At 47.6% G+C, this 17,156-nt stretch overlaps 1 protein-coding gene across 5 annotated transcripts in view; it reads left to right on the top strand.

The window, feature by feature from the left end:
- Positions 1 to 16,831, top strand: part of SLC25A37 (solute carrier family 25 member 37) — a 115,017-nt gene extending 98,186 nt beyond the window's left edge. For 2 of the 5 annotated variants that reach the window (XM_008979113.5, XM_002756837.6), the window contains exons 2-4: positions 7,554 to 7,782; positions 9,760 to 9,816; positions 12,725 to 16,831. In XM_008979113.5, coding sequence (XP_008977361.2) covers positions 7,554 to 7,782; positions 9,760 to 9,816; positions 12,725 to 13,245 — 807 coding nt within the window. In that variant the 3' untranslated portion in view covers positions 13,246 to 16,831. Of the gene's footprint in view, positions 1 to 7,553; positions 8,618 to 9,759; positions 9,817 to 12,724 lie in introns of all 5 variants that reach the window. The other 3 variants (XM_078347224.1, XM_035270006.3, XM_017963689.4) reach the window with 2 other exon arrangements.
- The last annotated feature ends 325 nt before the right edge of the window (positions 16,832 to 17,156 follow it).

The following is a 17,156-nucleotide window of genomic DNA, read 5'->3' as shown; positions in this document are numbered from 1 at the left end:
CAGAGGGGTCTCTCTGACTCCTTCAGACACCTGGATGTTCTTGGCACGTGCTGCTTCGAGGGCTTAGGTTCCCGGTGGCTACAGCTGTGTTTTCACAAGTGTGATGGGTGAGATGTCTCCCGTCATTAAATGAGATAAGGCTTGCATTGCTAAAGACAAAGGTTTAGAAGTGGCTCTTAAAACCAAGGGAAACAGGTTTCTTTCCTGAAGGGTTTCCCAGAGCCTTTGGTATGCTAATGTGCTTGTGAATTTAGAATAGGGGAGAACTAACATGTAAACATGGAAACTGATTTTACTGAACAGGAGACTGGCAGCTAGGTCTTGGGCAGGAACTGAAACCTGGACAGGAAAAGAGATTTGTGAAATTCGGTATCTCTGTGTGTGTGTGTATTTTTAATCTCTGCCTGGTCTCTATGCATCCTGATTCATTCATTTCCTTTTTCCTCCTCTCTACCCTTACTTCCTTTTTTTTGTATTTTTAAAAATTATAGTAAAATATACATAACAAAATTTGTCATCTTACCCATTTTTAAGCGTACAGTTCACTGGCATTAAGTACATTCGTGCTTTTACACAACCATCGGCATTATCCATCCACGGAACTCTCCTCATCTTGCAAAACCCAAACTTCTGTACCCACAAAACAAGAATTCTTGATGTCCTGTTCCTTCCTCACCCCGACCCCAGGCTACCCCCATTCCACTTTTTATCTATAAATTTGACTACTCCAGGCACCTCATATCAGTGAAATAATACAGTATTCGCCTTTTTGTGACTGGCTCATTTCACTTAGCATGTTGTTGTCAAGAACCATCTATGTTGTAGACTGTACCAGACTTCTTTCCTTTTTTAAGGCTGAATAATATTCCACTGTATGAATTTATCACATTGCGTTTATCCCTTCATCTGGTGATGGACACTAGAGTGGCTTCCACTTACTCCCAGATTTTTTTCCCCTCTGTGGTCCTCAAAGAATAGAAAATGCCCAGCCTTCATTTTTACATTTTACAGGTAGTAAAACTTTTAAAAAAGAGAGTAATTTGGGAGGCCCAGATAGAAGCATTTTTGAGCCCAAGAGTTTGAGACCAGCCTGGGCAACATAGTGAGACCCTGTCTCTACAAAAATGCAAAAATCAGCTGGGTGCGGTCGTGCTCACCTGTAGCCTGAGCTACTCAGGGGGCTGAGGTGGGAGGATTGCTTGAGCCCAGGAGGCTGAGGCTGCTGTGAGCTATGATTGTGTCACTGCCTTCTACCTTAGGTGACAGGGTGAGACACTGGTCTTAAAAAAATAAAAAATAGGGGCTGGGCGTGGTGGCTCACGCCTGTAATCCAAGCACTTTGGAGGCCAAGGTGGGCAGATCACCTGAGGTCGGGAATTCAAGACCAGCCTGACCAACATGGTGGAAACCCCATCTTTAAAAAATAAAAATAAATAGCGACTAAATTGATTATATTGTCTCTTTGGCTGTGGCCACTTCTGCCTGCCTTCCTAGCCGCCTGCCTTCTGTCTCTCTTTTATTATTATTTTGTTGTTTAGTTTCCATTGTCAAATCAGGGGTAGTGAGAGATGGTGCCTTCCATTGAGATGGTGCCTTCCCATCTCTCTTACCTCTCCTGAGGCTGCTGCGGGGTTGATCCCTCCTGGTCTCTTCACTGCACTCCTTCGAGGCACCCCGGTGGTTCGTATCCTCCTCCTCTTATCATACACTTTCCTTGTTTTTCCCCATCGTTTTTCCCCCTCTGTATCCTGGTGCCAACCTCAGTGGGTGCTCCTGCAGGCAGGTGGAAGAAATGAGGGTGCTGCAGGACGAATAAGGCTCTGGCCCCAAACTTGGCTGCTGTGGTTACAGTGGTCTCCCAGGGGCCTGATCGGGCCCATCTCTGCACTCATGGGCCACTTGCCTCTGTATGAGGCTTGTGGCATTAACTGTGGCCTGCCCTTGAGTAAACCCCCACTGAGGACACAGAAGTCCACCAAGGCACAGTGACTGAAGCAGATCTCAATCTTTTAGGGGTTTATTCTGTCAAGGTTGAGGATACCTGGGAGAAAGAAACACAAGTTACAGTAGGATCAGTGTCCTGTGCTTTTTCCAAAGAGAGTTTTGGGAATGTCAGTATTTAAAGGGGAAAGAGCAAGCAGGAGCTAGAAAAGAAAAATAAAAGGAGGAAGGGTGGGCATTGCGGCAAATGGTACCATACTTGTGAAGCTCTGATGAACACTCAGTGAATCTACATTTTACAGGTGAAAAGAAGGGAGCTGGGGAAAGTGAATCCTGGTCTTGCACTCAGTAAATCTATGATTTACATAAGATAAAGTAAACTTATGAAATTACAGCTGTCTGTTTGGGAACAAAAAGAAGGTCAGTTTTTGCGTGACTCACTTCCCAAGCTTACCTTTTTTTTCCTTTGCATAGTGAGTTTGGGGCCTGAGGCTTTATTTTTCTTTCACAGCACAAAGATACTCAGTTGACTTTTTCTTTCAGAAATGATACGTTTTGGTTCAGTAATGTTTCACCCCTAATCTAAAGGGGCAAGGGGTGAGATGTCAGTCCCCCAAATGTCCCTGTAAGTCTTGGTGTGATGCTAGGCTCCAAATGGCTGACATAAGCAGTTTTATAAAGGAGAGACCCTCTTGGTGGCTTCATGTGTATCGCGGGGTGGGATGGGGACAGTCATTGTTGACAGCCAGCCTGTGCCAGGTGTTTCCCAGCAGCTCTCTGGGGGGTTATTCCAGCCAAGGATGGTCATGCCCTAAGGTTAAGGAACCTGCTTGCGGCCCCAGAGCTGGAATTGAGATTGGCGATCTCGGGCTGGGTGGCTGTAAAGCCCAGGCACCCTCTGTGCCCCCTGCCCTCACTCAGCTCCTCCCTCCACAGGTAACCAGAGGTGATTCCCTACTGCCCAGGCAGAGGGCTGGGGCTGGTTGGGGTCTAGATGGTCACTAAGTGGTTCCCCAAACTGAGCCCTGATCAAAATCATCTGGGGAATTTTAAAAAGAAAAAGAAGATTTGAATTGGTGCGTGCTGGGGTGGTGGCTACAGATGGGTATTTTCAAACATTTCCCGGGTGATTCTGGTCATCAGCCCCTGCTCTTATCCTCCCTTTCATTTTCCAGTCAAGGACACTGGGACCAGAGAGATGAGATGCCATGGCCAAGGCCACTGGGCCGTAGCCAGAGCCAGCATCAGGTCCAAAGTGCGATCTCAGTAGCTGGTTCTCCATGCTCCATGTTTGCCCAGACTGCCACCACTGCTCGCCCGGGACTCTGGAACCCAAGGAAGTCCTTTGACCAAGTGCTTGCAAAACCTTGGCAGGACCTTGCTCTAGGCTGGAAACCTCAGGGTTCCAGCCAGGGTTCACCCCCAAGAAGATGCTCTGCCATTCTCCAAGGTATGGGGGCCTCTCCCCTGGAGGGTGCTGCCTGGAGCCACCCCTTGCCCACAGGCGCGCATTAGGCACCCTGCCCGAGACCAGTTGCCTCTGCTCTGCACGTGGTTCTGCAGATCACACCCAGTCTTGAGAAGAGCGGCGACGTGTGGACTTTGCACTGATACGGAAAGGTCCAAATTAAGGGTGATGGCAATGATAGCAAAGTCCAAGAAAGCGTGGCTCCTATTTAGGGGTGGTGGACTAAGAGACAGTACCCTTCATGCCGGTGGGTATTCTAAATTGGGTTTGTTTGTTCATTGATTCATTCATTCAACAAAGGTTTATTGGGCCCCCAATAAATCATCTTACTGGTCCTTGGAGATCTGCTGTGAACAAGACAAACACAACCCCACCTCTGTGGCCTGCACAACCCTGGAAGGTCACATACCAGAACCCCAACACCTGGCCTCTCCATCAATCACCATCATGTAGCCTCTTGACAGGGGACTCTTGTGTTATTACTGACAGTAATGATGGTTTACAGACACATATTATCCCATTTAATTTTCTCAACCATTCTCTCAAGTAGGGAAGCTCAAGCTTAGAGAGTGTAATGACCTCGCCCAGGGTCATACCATGAGCGATAGAATCTGAATTCAGTCCCAGTTCACTGATTCCAAAGCTGGGGTTCTTTACAGGTACACTGTGCCACTTGGGTATCCTTGCTTTTTGTCTGGGGCAATGATAAGAAGAAGCCAGGTGACACACGATGCTTTATTTGCTCTAAAGCTTGAGCGATGTTGTGTGCTAAAGGAGGAGTTTTGGCTCTTCCTTCCCAGCATGAACGCTGCATCGCGCGCATCTTCATTTGTTCTGGCCAACAGGACGCTCTGGAGCTAAGTGAGGCATTGTGACCGTGACCTGGGTATTCTCTTGATTCAGATGCTTTCTTGGTTGGCACATTCACTTGTCCTTCCCATGGCCTTTCTTGCTTATAATGCATCTCTTTTAAATTTTATTATTAGTATTTTTTTAAAGACAGGGTCTCGTTCTGTCGCCCAGGCTGGAGTGCTGTGGCAAGATCATAGTTCACTGCAGGGTCAAACTCCTGGGTTCACGGCATTCTCCCACCTCAGCCTCCCAAATAGCCAAGACTACAGTGTGTGCCACCATGCCTGGCAAATTTCTTAATTTCTTTTGTTAAGACGAGGTCTCAGTGTGTTGCCCAGCTTGATCTCAAACTCCTGGCTTCAAGCAATCCTCCTGCATTGGCCTCCCAAAGCACCAGGATTATAGGTGTGAGCTGCCACACCTAGTCTAATGTATTCTCTTATTAAATTAGATCAAATCTTTTTTGAAAGACTTAAAATAGAAATCACTTTAAAAAACAAAAAGGTACAGGGCCACCTTCCCCAGGACCCTGGGGCCCAGGTGTCTTGGCAGCTGCCTTGGGCTGGGCCAGAAGATGTTTTCATCAGTCTGTGGTAGGAAAAAGGGAGCAGAGTAGCAAGGTTTTAATAAAGCTAAATCTAGCCAGGCTTACATCTGTAATCCCAGCACTTTGGGAGGCCGAGGTGGGTGGATCATGAGGTCAGGAGTTTGAGACTAACCTGGCCAACATAGTGAAACCCCGTCTCTACAAAAAGGACAAAAAATTAGCTGGGTGTGGTGGCAAGTAATCCCAGCTACTCAGGAGGCTGAGGCAGGAGAATCGCTTGAACTTGAGAGGCAGAGGTTGCAGTGAGTCGAGATCACACCACTGCATTCCAGCCAGGGCGACAGTGTTAGACTCTGTCTCAAAGAAAAAAAATAAGAATAAAAATAAAGCTAAATGTAATGAAAGTTACCATTTTATAGTCAGAGGTAGTCTTCCTTTTTTTTTAAGCGTTAAAAATGCTCTTTCTTTCAGGCAGTGATGTTTGCGGTAGAGGGCGGTGGGGATTGTTGCTTATATTGTTATTGTTTTTGTGTCCTTTCTTGGCAAAATAAAAAGTTGGCCTTGGTGTGTCCATTTCTGTTGTGGTTTCAATGCTAGTGGAATCTGTAATCTGAAAATGACCACTAATTCAGGTGTTTGGTTTTCACTGTTTCCCCAAGCCCTGGGGTAGCTGGGGCTCTCTGTCCTGGGAAGTGAGAGGGAGCCCCGTAGAGTCCTTTGCCCGTCTTCAGTCAGAGAAGCCCTCCTTTTCTATATATAGGATTCGATTTTTTTGTATGAGTTTGTTTGGAGATGAAAGGATACCCTTGCCAAAAGTTGGAAAGTTTCTTGTCTAGTATGTTTGGGGGGAGGATCAGGGAGGGAGGAAGGGAGTGGGGGTGGAGGAAGAGAGGGAGGGAGGGAGGAAGAAGGAGGGAGGGAATATGGTTACTTTGGTGGGACTGAGCCATGGTGGATCTTCCACTTGGCAATTATTTCTTACCTGCTGTACTAGTCAGATTTCTCCAGAGAAACAGGTAATAGGATGTATACAGTCTGCTAGGGTTTATAAGACAGGCCTTTGGTTGAAGGCCTTCCTTGGGTCCTAGCAGACAGACAGAAACCAGAGAAACAGAAACAACAGAAAGAGAGAGAGAGAGAGACAGACAGACAGAGAGAGAGCGCTCTATATCCAGCTACATAGAGAGGTTATCTGTCTGCCTGTTTATCTATCTATCTATCTATCTATCTATCTATCTATCTATCTGTTATCTATCTATCTATCTGTTATCTATCTACCTACCTACCTACTTATCTATCTAGCTAATCTACCTATCTACCTAGAAATTGAGAGACTTATTTTGAGGACTGGCTTGCGTGATTGTGGGGGCTGGCAGGTACAAAATGTGCAGGGTAGAGACCCGGGGAGAGCTGATGTTGCAGTTTGAGTCTGAAGGCATAATTTCTTCCTTGAGAGAGAAATTCTGATTGAATAAGGTGTATGTACTCACCGTGTAGTAGAGGTTAATCTGCTTTACTCAAAGTCTACTGATTCAAATGTTAATCTCATCTAGAAAATACCTGCATGCATACATCTAAACTAGTGTTAGATCAAGTATCTGGGTACCGTGGCTCAGCCAGGCTGACCCATAAAATTAACCATCACACCTGTGCAGGCACCTCTCCCTCCTAGGGATGACAGAGGAGGGGAAAGCCAGGTCTCTGCTTCAAGGAGGCAAGATTATGCATATGAAGAAGTGAAGAATGCTGCTCTGTCTGTGGAGCAGCTATTCTTTTATCCCTTTACTTTCTTAAGAAGATTGCTTTCACTTAAAAAAAAAAAAAAGAAAGAAATTGGCTGGGTGTAGTGGATCACGCCTGTAATCTCAGCACTTTGGGAGTCTGAGGCAGGCAGATTAGGAGGTCAGGAGTTGGAGACCAGCTTGGCCAAAATGGTAAAACCCTGTTTCTACTAAAAATACAAAAACTAGTTGGGCATGGTGCCGGTTGCCTATAATCCTAGCTATTCAGGAGGCTGAGGCAGGAGAATTGCTTGAACCCAGGAGGCGGAGGTTGCAGTGGGCTGAGATTGTGCCACTGTACTCCAGCCCAGGTGATAGAGCGAGACTCTGTCTCAGAAAAAAAAAGAAAGAAATTAAGAACAAGACCATTTATATTTAAGTGCCAACTTATAAAAATAAAATGCAAAAAGGTATTTAGAGGTGATGAGGCAAGTGAGGGCTGGAGGATTTGGGGAAATTTCATGGTGTAGGGACTAACAGGGGCTTCCAGAACATGGAGGTTTCAGATAAGCGAGGACACAAGACTTCACCGCCGGCGTGGGAACTGCAGGACAATTCTACATCTGTCTAGGACACTGAGTTTTTGAAAGGTTTTCATATGCATTGTTTGGTTTGCTGCTTGCAACAATCCTCTTATTTTAATTGAAGGTCTTAAGGTCCAGAGAAGTTAAGGGATTCCCCAGAGGCCACACAGCTTGCCAGTGGCAGGGGAAGGTCTTTCTCTTCCACCTCCTTCTCTCTCTCCCTTTATGGGGCATAATGAAAGCTGCATGTACACATTCATGTGGACTTCAGTATGTCCATGTAGAATTCATTTTGATTTCAAGTATGTTTCCTTCCCAGATAAATCCTGTGAAACTATGAACATTGTTTTTTCCCTCTCCTTTTCCAGGTCTTATTTTCCTTCGTTACCATCCTCATTAAATCTCTCTTTTGTTTGTTTTCTCTTCTCACCCACTCCCAGACACGAATGCAGAGTTTGAGTCCAGATCCCAAAGCCCAGTACACAAGTATCTACGGAGCCCTCAAGAGAATCATGCGGACTGAAGGTTTCTGGAGGCCCTTGCGGGGCCTCAACGTCATGGTCCTGGGTGCAGGGCCGGCCCACGCCATGTATTTTGCCTGCTATGAAAACATGAAAAGGACTTTTAATGACGTTTTCCACCACCAAGGAAACAGCCACCTAGCCAACGGTATTTTGAAAGCGTTTGTCTGCAGTTAGAAAGTTCTCTTCTTCAACACGTCCCTCCCCAGGGTGTTCCTCCCTGTGACCCAGCCGCCTCGACTTCGGCCCGCTTGCTCACGAATAAAGAACTCTAGAGTTGTGTGTGCAACGCACACCCAGACACACGCACACACACGCGCACGGCACACACATGCTTATGTCTGTTCCCCACCGCTTTCTGAAGCCTGGGGCGAAATCAGTGACAGAGGTGTTTTCGTTTCATTGTTGTGTGGGTTTTCTTTTCTTTTTTTTTTTTTTTCGTTTTGTTTTCAAACATTCAAAAGCAATTAATGATCAGACATAGGAGAAACCCTGACTAGAAACAAAACTTTTGAATGCTGGATTCAAAAAAAAAAGTTATCTGGACAGCTTCTTTGAGACTATTTAAAAACTGGTACAACAGGTCTCTACAACGCCAAGATCTAACTAAGCTTTAAAAGGTCAAGAAGTTTTATGGCTGACAAAGGACTCGCTCCACGCAGAAGGCCTTTCCCACCTTAAGCTTCTGGGGACTTGGGAATTTTACCCCCGTTCTCTTCCATTTGTCTGAGTTGCATCTCTCTGCAAGCGAGGGCTGAAATCATTTTGTTTGGTTGTTCTGAGGGAGGGGGGGGGTGGGGGGTGCAAGTCAGCCAGCAGCTCTTACATAAGGCACGTTTTATTGGGCAGGGCTGAGTTCTTATTTTCTCCTCTCCTGTGGGCTTGCTTTTGTTTTTTGTTTGGGTTTGGAATGGAAATATGGATAGCAGCATAAAGTACCTTTGTTTTGACAAAATTCATTTGTTTCAACAATGGAGACGTAGGTAAGACCAGCAATAATTTCTGCCCCTCTCTTTTGATTCTGCTGAAAAAGCATCTCTCCTCCCACCAGCCAGCCTTGGTCATAAGCGTGCCCGGCTGGTTTGCAGGTATTTGTTTTGTTTTGTAACAATTGGCCATTAATGCCTTTATTGAGATGGTTGCTGAAGAGCCAAGCGCCTGACCTACCCCTGAGTGTGTGACATTGGGGTCCTTCTTTTGCTGAAACTGCCTTATGTAATGGTTTCACTCCTTGAAAGAGATTTAACGGAATCCGTTTTATGCCAAGTACTGGCCTGCACTGTTTCTGCAATGTGGGGTGTATGCTGTGGTTTTGATCTTGCTGGGAACGATGATAAGTGTGTTTGCGGTGGGGGAGAGGGTTTTACATGCATTGCCGAAGAGTCATCCTGGTATTCTTCACTCCTCCCACCTTCCCGTGGTCATTTTAATTACAGGTTAGTGTCACCGCAAAGGGAGGAAACTCAAAGCCAAAAGCAAAATTCCAGGCCTGATTCTGGCTTTTGAAGTTCCTGGTTCTTGAAGCCAGGCCTGACCCGACCCTCAGATGGGGTCAGTCCTGTAGCTTTGCAGACTGACCCTGGAAATCTACCAAATGCAGATTCTCCTGATTTCCTCTTCTCTTTCCCAGCTTTTTTTTTTTTTTTTTTTTTTAAAGCCTGGATTTTAACCAGATTTTCGTTTTTTTCCTTTCTCAGCTGTAGATGTGATATTATCTCCTTTCAGGGCCCCAGCTTAAGGACACAGTGAGTTAATGTATAGACAAAGGCAAAGGACAGAGAGAATGAACATCTAGACAGTGGGAAAACTCATGGCGTGTGTGTGGTTTCTGAGACCCACCCACCACTTGCAGGTTTAGCTTCTTGCCAGGGTTGACTGTAAGAAAGAAAACGAGGTTTTTGAAAGATGACAGTGTGGGTGAGTGTGCCTAAATGGACCATCCCCATTTGTGTCCTATTTTCACCAGCGCTTTAGGGTATTCAGAGTCAGGGCTCACCTGGGTGGAGCTGGTAGAACATTTCGCTTCTTAGAAAACCAAGTCCTGGGTTCCGTCTGATTTTAGGTTCCAGGAACTTCCTGAGAACACCGGGTTGCAGAGGGTAATTTTCTGGAGTTTGTTTTGCAGGGATAGCTGGGAGTATGGCCACCCTGCTCCACGATGCGGTAATGAATCCAGCAGAAGGTAATGTTTCATGGTCCAGGGAGGGGCAGTAGGGGATATGCAAAGTGGCACGAAAAATGGTGGTGGGGGAGTGGTGAGGACTGAAGGTGGGCAGGGCGGCTCCTGGACCCCAGTCAGAGCAGATAGGAGAATTGAATTCTTCACTACATTATCAAAGGCCTCAAGAAGGTTTGGGTTTTCTGGTATTCCTGTGCTCAGAAACACAGCTGCTCAAAGTATGGTCTACAGATCAGCATCATCAGACCTCCTTGGGGGGTTGCAAATGCTAATCCTGAGGCTTGGCCCAGTGGCTCACTCCCATAATCCCCACACTTTGGGAGGCCAAGGTGGGAGGATCACTTGGGGTCAGGAGTTCGAGACCAGGCTGGCCAACATGGAGAAACCCTGTCTCTACTAAAAATACAAAAATTAGCGGGGTGTGGTGTGTGCATCTGTAAACCCAGCTACTGGGGAGGCCGAGGCGGGAGGATCACTTGAACCTGGCAGGCAGAGGTTGCAGTGAGCTGAGAGCACACCACAGTAGTCCAGCCTGGGCCTCAGAGACAGACTCCATCTCAAAAGGGAAAAAAAGAAAAAGAAATGCTAACTGGCCGGAGCGGAGGTTTAAAACTGTAATCCAGCACTTTGGGAGGTCAAGGCAGGCGGATCTATTGAACCTGGGAGTTCAAGACCAGCCTGGATAGCATAATGAGACCCTCGTCTCTACAAAAAATACAAAAATTAGCCAGGTATGGTGTTGCATGCCTGTAGTCCCAGCTGTTCAGGAGGCTGAGGAAGAAGAATTGCTTGAGCCTGGGAGGGTGAGGCTGCAGTGATTGGTGATCACACCACTGCACTCAGCCTGGGCTACAGAGCAAGACTCTGCCTCAAAACAGAAAAGAAAAGAAATGCTAATTCTCAGGCTCTACACCGAGCCTCTTGGATCAGAATCCCTGGAGCTAGGGACCAGAATCTGTTTCCTGGTGATTTCTATTGCATGCTTTTGCACTACTCTAAAACCTGTATGTATACACCCCCGCCCCTGACACACACAAACCCTAGCCCTTGTTAATCCTTATCAATCCTAGACAAATGTATGGGGAACCCATCAGAGGCTATTCTTAAGGGCTAGTGTTGTCTGACTCTTTTTAATTTCAAAGATTATGGATCACGTTTCCAACAGATGTGAATGTAGAGAGAATAGTATGATGGACCCCAGTGTGTCCATGTCTGTGCTTCAAAAATTGACATTGGGTCATTGTGTTTTAGCCCTCTCTTTCCACATTATCTTCTTTTTGTCCTTTTAAATTTTGGAGGTATTACGAAGCGAGCCTCAGCTGTGCAGACCCGAGTCTGTTCCCTTTTTATATATCCTGGCGTCTTAGCTAGCTCGGGTCTGAATAGTGAGGACCTTTTGCGCCTGGCACCGGGCAGGCCTTCAGCCGAGTCATTCTGGCTTTAGGTGAGCTGTGGAGTTCTCTTCACCTTGTTGCCCCATCTCAAAATAGTTTCTGGCCAGAGGGAGAATTGGAGAGAAAAGTTTCAATATTTTAAGTCTCATGCTATAAGTTTGCCTATCTTTTGTCTTTTAAGGTGAAGCTTTTAAATTTGCTTTCAGCTACCCACCATGTCCTCGCGGATAGGGGACTTGGTCTGACCTTCAGGGTTGTGGTGGGGCAGGTTGGGAGGCGGGCAGGGAGTCTCTATGGTTTGGGTGCTAAGCGTGACCCGATGGGTAGGTGAAGAAAGGCACCTTCTCCATTCCTGTGGATTTCTTTATTGTGTGCTGCACCAGGCATGCTGGAGGGACACACACCTTTTCCCCTTTTTATTTACAAAGTAGAGAGCTGAGAAAGAGGGCTCATGTTGTGTTTTGTTTTGCACACGTTATCTTTCTCAAGAGATGTGATGTTCTTAAGTAAATTGACCTGCCTTCATGGCTTGTCCTGTAATGAACGCATTCAAGACAGGGTTTTGAAGGCAGGAAAGAGGTGTTCTCAGGCAGGGGCAAGGAGGAGGAAGCACTTCTAGGAAGTCGTTCAATGAAAAACCTAAAAATGCCCCAAATAAATATTTGCTCACATATTATAGATCTTGGGCTTCTTTTTATGGGAGTTCATTCAGGGACCTGGTCAGTGAACAGGTAGTTAACTCTGTGTAACCAAGCAAGGGTTTTGTTTATCTCTTTTAAAGGAGAAAAAATGAGGCTCAAGCTGTCTCTTTCTCCTTGTCATAGCTATTGATTTACGGTCCTTATTTCTTTAAAAATAAAGAAAAGCCCATTATGTGTATTAATCTGGCAATACATAAGGGCCATTAAAACCCTGAGCCTGAGGTACCAGTTAGTCTCACTTGCCTGTTGTCCTGTGAAACCCAATTAGAAAGTCATTGAACTTGGGCAGACATGATTCCAGTGTCTGTTCCAAAGGCACTGTGTCACAGAAGCGAGAATTACTGTTAGAGGCACAAACCCCTGTGAATACGAGAGGGGACACGATGCCAGTAGATGCCGGGGATGGATGAGGGCAGAGGGTACAGGGGACAGGATTCAGCTTTGTGGTGGGTGCTGAGGGCTCCTGCCAGGGGCAGCCAGGATCTGGGAAAAAGATCCGTGATTCTAGTCTGAAGTGGCTGCCTGGTTTGGGGGCTGCCTTCAGCAAGATTTGGGCTGGAGAAACTTCAGGACATTGCCACCTTCTTGGCAGTGGGTCCTGGAGATAAAAATGGATTTTAATCCAGGACTGCCGGGTGCTGGCCGTCTGCTGCGGCTCAGGCTGGGGCTGTGTGTGCTGGCTCTCGTCTGTCTTCGGCGTGTCTAACTGGCTTGTTTCTCTTTATGGCTTGGCTTCATTCTGACCTGGGGTGGGGCCACGTCTGACCCACTGCCCACTGGCTGTCCGTCTGGCCTGCCCTGCGGCTCCAACCACAGTGGTGAAGCAGCGCTTGCAGATGTACAACTCGCAGCACCAGTCAGCCCTCAGCTGCATCCGGACGGTGTGGAGGACCGAGGGGTTGGGGGCCTTCTACCGGAGCTACACCACGCAGTTGACCATGAACATCCCCTTCCAGTCCATCCACTTCATCACCTACGAGTTCCTGCAGGAGCAGGTCAACCCCCACCGGACCTACAACCCGCAGTCCCACATCATCTCAGGTGGGCTGGCTGGGGCCCTCGCCGCGGCCGCCACGACCCCCCTGGATGTCTGTAAGACCCTTCTCAACACTCAGGAGAACATGGCCCTCTCCCTGGCCAACATCAGCGGCCGGCTGTCAGGCATGGCCAATGCCTTCCGGACGGTGTACCGGCTCAATGGCCTGGCCGGCTACTTCAAAGGCATCCAGGCACGTGTCATCTACCAGATGCCCTCCACCGCCATTTCTTGGTCTGTCTATGAGTTCTTCAAATACTTCCTCACCAAGCGCCAGCTGGAAAATCGAGCTCCATACTAAAGGAACAGGCTATGGGAAGGGATCCTAGAATCTTTTCTTCTTAAAGCCGTTCTCGGCCTGCATCCAGCCCCTTGCCCTCTCCTCACACCTACATCTTTTTTTGCAGGGTGCTCCCTATGGGTCCTCTGCTCCTCGATGCCTTAGAGGGAGGAGGGGATGGGCCAGCCTCTCAGGGGAAGGCTCCTGCAGGGACATCCGAGGCGGTGGTGGACGAGAAAGACTTTTGCTTTTTCTCTTCCTCCCTGGGCATAATGTAGCTTTTCTGCTTCACTGTGGCAGCCTCCTCTCTGGATGGTCAGATCTCACAGGAGGGAAGAAAATTTGCAGTGACTGAAAACAGTAAACAAAACATTTTTTTTTATGTATATAAAAGTTCCATTACACAGTACAAAACGGATAATGTTTATCCTTTATTTTTCTATGTAGAAGTTTTTGAATTTGTGTGTGTGCTTGTGCGTGTCTACACTTAGTATTACGGCTGGGACTCTCCAGCTGTTTTTTTTTTAATGAGAGGGTTGAATTCTTCCATCGGGTGAAGGAAAAAGGCACCAAAGTAATAAATCACTGAATGTGGCCTGCAGCTGTGATTTTAGCCCCTCCAGATGGAAGTTTCACTTGAATGTAAAATAATAAAAATTAAGTTTATATTTTGAATTTCTCTTTTCATGGGGGAAAAAAGGTACGTTTAAAAAAATTTAAATAATGATATGTCACTTGCAGCTACCTTTCTTTTTTCCTTTTAAGTTCAATCAGCCACTTCATGTGCCTTTTTTCTTTCGTCTTTCCCCAAAATGCCAGGACCAGAGACCTGGCCCTGGCTGGATGGCTCCTGCTGTGTACACACACGCACACGTGCGGGGGGGGGGCAGGATCTCGCCCGCTGGAGGTTGGTGGAGCCCAGCAGAATTAGGGCAGCTGGGCGTAAACCTGTTGAGACTACTTCCTCCTCTTGTGAGTGAAGTGAATCCTGCCTTCCAGGTTAGCACTTAGAAGCCCTTCATAGGTAGCACTTGGCTACAAGCGGGGCAGGTGTTTGGAATGAATCCTACCTTCAGCCTAGGAGTTATTTCTGCATCAGCTTTTAACTCAGGCACTTCAGGTAACGTAATCTATGTGTGTTTTGACCGAATCTCCTCTTCCCCTGTTTCCCTGTGCGATCTCCAGACTCTGTCCCTTGTCCGGCCCCAACCATTAACTCCCACATCACAGCTTCTCACCGCATGCGGCAAGAGCCAGGCCTGTCTGCGAGGGCCCCGCGGCTCAGGTCTGACCTGGACCGTCTTGCCCGAGTCGGAAGACCCCTGTCCAGAAGGCATTCTGCAGCCCCGTCCGCTCTGCGTCACCTGAGAACACAGGCCTCGCGGCCTTGCTCTCTGAAATGGTGTGTCCGGGGTAAGACGGTCGGTCAGAGAAAATGCAAGCCCGTTTTCCCTAGCAATGCCGTTTGGTGCTCTGGGGCTGCTGTGCAAGGGAATACTGATGGGGCGAGCGGCACTGGCTCCGATTTGGGGCCCTCACCAAAGCTTATCTTTAAAAATGAGCAGGAAGCTCAGGCATGTTTGCATTTCGGTGAGCTGGGTCCTGACCTGCCGCCACCCACCACACTCAGTGTGGTTGCATCTCACCGAGGAGGTGCAGGCCTGGATTCTTTTTGAGTAGGGTGACTGCCTAGGAAGTAACACATGGAGAATTTCCATCTTGGGACCATGCACACAGTGCCTAGGGGAATAGTTTTTGCTCTGATAGCAATGAGGAATTCTATCATCAAACAGTCAGTTGACTTATTTTTTCAGATCAGGGATGGGAAAGAGCCCCACTGGGTACCTCCCGCGTGTGGCCAGTGAACAGCCCCTTGCGGTTGGGCTGTGGGGCTTGGCTGCTGCCTTGTCCCATCTGGGGGTTAACACCTCCTCCCTGCTCTGCCCGCCACACTCCAAAGCCCGTTGCAGCCTCAGCCCTATGTGAGGATGTAGAAAGCCGTAATGACCACGCGGCTGCTGCAATTGTTTACAGCTGTGCTCTCAACCTGCCTTGGGTTTGTGTTAAATGGTGTTAAATTCTGCAAACGGTGGGGGTGGGGGGGATAGAATTCTAAATTCCAAAGTAGAATTTAAGGAAAATTTGTAAAAACTTATTCTACCACCCCTTTTAGTCCACCTGAGATAGGCCGCACTGCAGCAAGACAGTCCCTACCGGATTTTGCTTTTACTGGTGTTTAGAAAAGAAACTGTTGATGTCTCTAGGAAAACTCCTTTGGTTAGGGGGATGCAAGAAGGGAAGGTGAAGGCCGGGCGCAGTGGCTCACTCCTGTAATCCCAGCACTTTGGGAGGCCAAGGCAGGCGGATCACTTGAGGCCAGCAGTTTGAGACTAGCCTGGCCAACGTGGTGAAACCCCATCTCTAGTAAAAATACAAAAATTAGCTGGTTGTGGTGGTGGGTGTCTGTAATCCTAGTTACTTGGGAGGCTGAGGCAGGAGAATTGCTTGAACCCAGGAGGTGGGGGTCACAGTGAGCTGAGATCGTGCCACTGCACTCCAGCCTGGATGACAGAGCGAGACTGAGGTCTTAAAAAAAGAATGAAAGGTGAAAACCAGATGTTGGTGCTCTGTGGGCCTGGATTGCAGGCCCCTCCCTGTGTGATGAGGGATGGGCCAGCTGGGGGAGTCACCTGGTCAGCCTGCATGCCCGACCTGGTCATCAGGAGGTTGAAGAAAGCCTAGAACGTTGTGAGGCACTAAGCAGATACTAGTGTTTGTTAATTTTGTAGAAATTAACTTTCCTCTCTGGCCTTTATCTTCGAAGTTGGTATTGGAGCCCCATGCAGACTGCAATCAGGTTTTTGACTGTGACTTGACACTGCAAAGTGCTAAATAGGAAGAGGTCGCCCCACCTTGCTATCCACCCCCCGACCCCCGTGACCAACTCAATATAATCACAACATGTACTTGGTCCTTGGTGTCTTGGGGTGACATCTGCAGCCAGTCAGTGCCCCCTGAGTCCAGCACTTGTACTTTTACATGGTGTGTGTGTGAGTAGCTCTAATGCCTAAACCATGATTTGAGGTTCAACCACTGGCAGCTGAAAGCTTTATTTTAGAACAATAAACTGATTTTTTTCCAAATGGGTGATAGCTTCCACCCATGACTATGTTTTCTTAACTTTGTGTTGAATCTATTTACTGGGTTATTCTATGTGTAGTTTGTGTTTTCATTTATTGCTCTTTTCTTTTAAAATGCTCATGTCATTTGGAAAATGATTATTCCAAGCACCATCCTCCAAAGCCCCCCAAAAGCTCCATCTCCAACCAGTTGTTACGCCAATAAGGTTTTATTTAACTTTATTTAAGGATGACTGTCTTTGAACTAAGAATGTACTGCTGCTTCCTACCTGTAAGACGCACAATGTATAGAGTGAGCAAGTGTTATTTGTTACATTCCCCAAACGCCTGCAGTGACTATTGTGTGCCGCTCAATTGTTGCCAGCCCTTTGAAGAAGGGGAGAATTGTGTGTTTGTGTGGGATGTTTCTGATACGCTGCTACAGTTGCAACACTGGAGCTGGAGAAAATAAAGTATTGATCTTTGAAGTGTTGTGGGCTCTGTGGTGGGAATCCTGAAATGAGGGGAGTGGACAGCAGGAGGGGACGTCCTTCACGGGGCCTAGTCCTCTTCCTCTTGAGCACTCGGGACCAGGGTCGGCAGCTTTGATAGGAGCTGCCCCTGCAACCTCCTTTCCCCCGGGCAAGCAGATCCATTGCGGTGTTCGTGTTGTCCTGCTGGGGAGGAGTGGGAGCCTTCCCACTGGCTGGCTCACCATGCTGGGGTAGGTGGCACTTTTCTTTCTCACTGTGGGAGCCTGGGTGTGGCAGGCTGCAGGTGGTTCTTTGTAACCTGCTGTGCTCTTGCCCGTTT

Source organism: Callithrix jacchus, chromosome 13 (assembly GCF_049354715.1).
Source record: "Callithrix jacchus isolate 240 chromosome 13, calJac240_pri, whole genome shotgun sequence".
In the NCBI taxonomy this organism is placed as follows: Eukaryota; Metazoa; Chordata; class Mammalia; order Primates; family Cebidae; genus Callithrix; species Callithrix jacchus.
The sequence above is the reverse complement of the archived record's forward strand: the minus strand, read 5'-3'. Positions and strand labels throughout refer to the sequence as shown.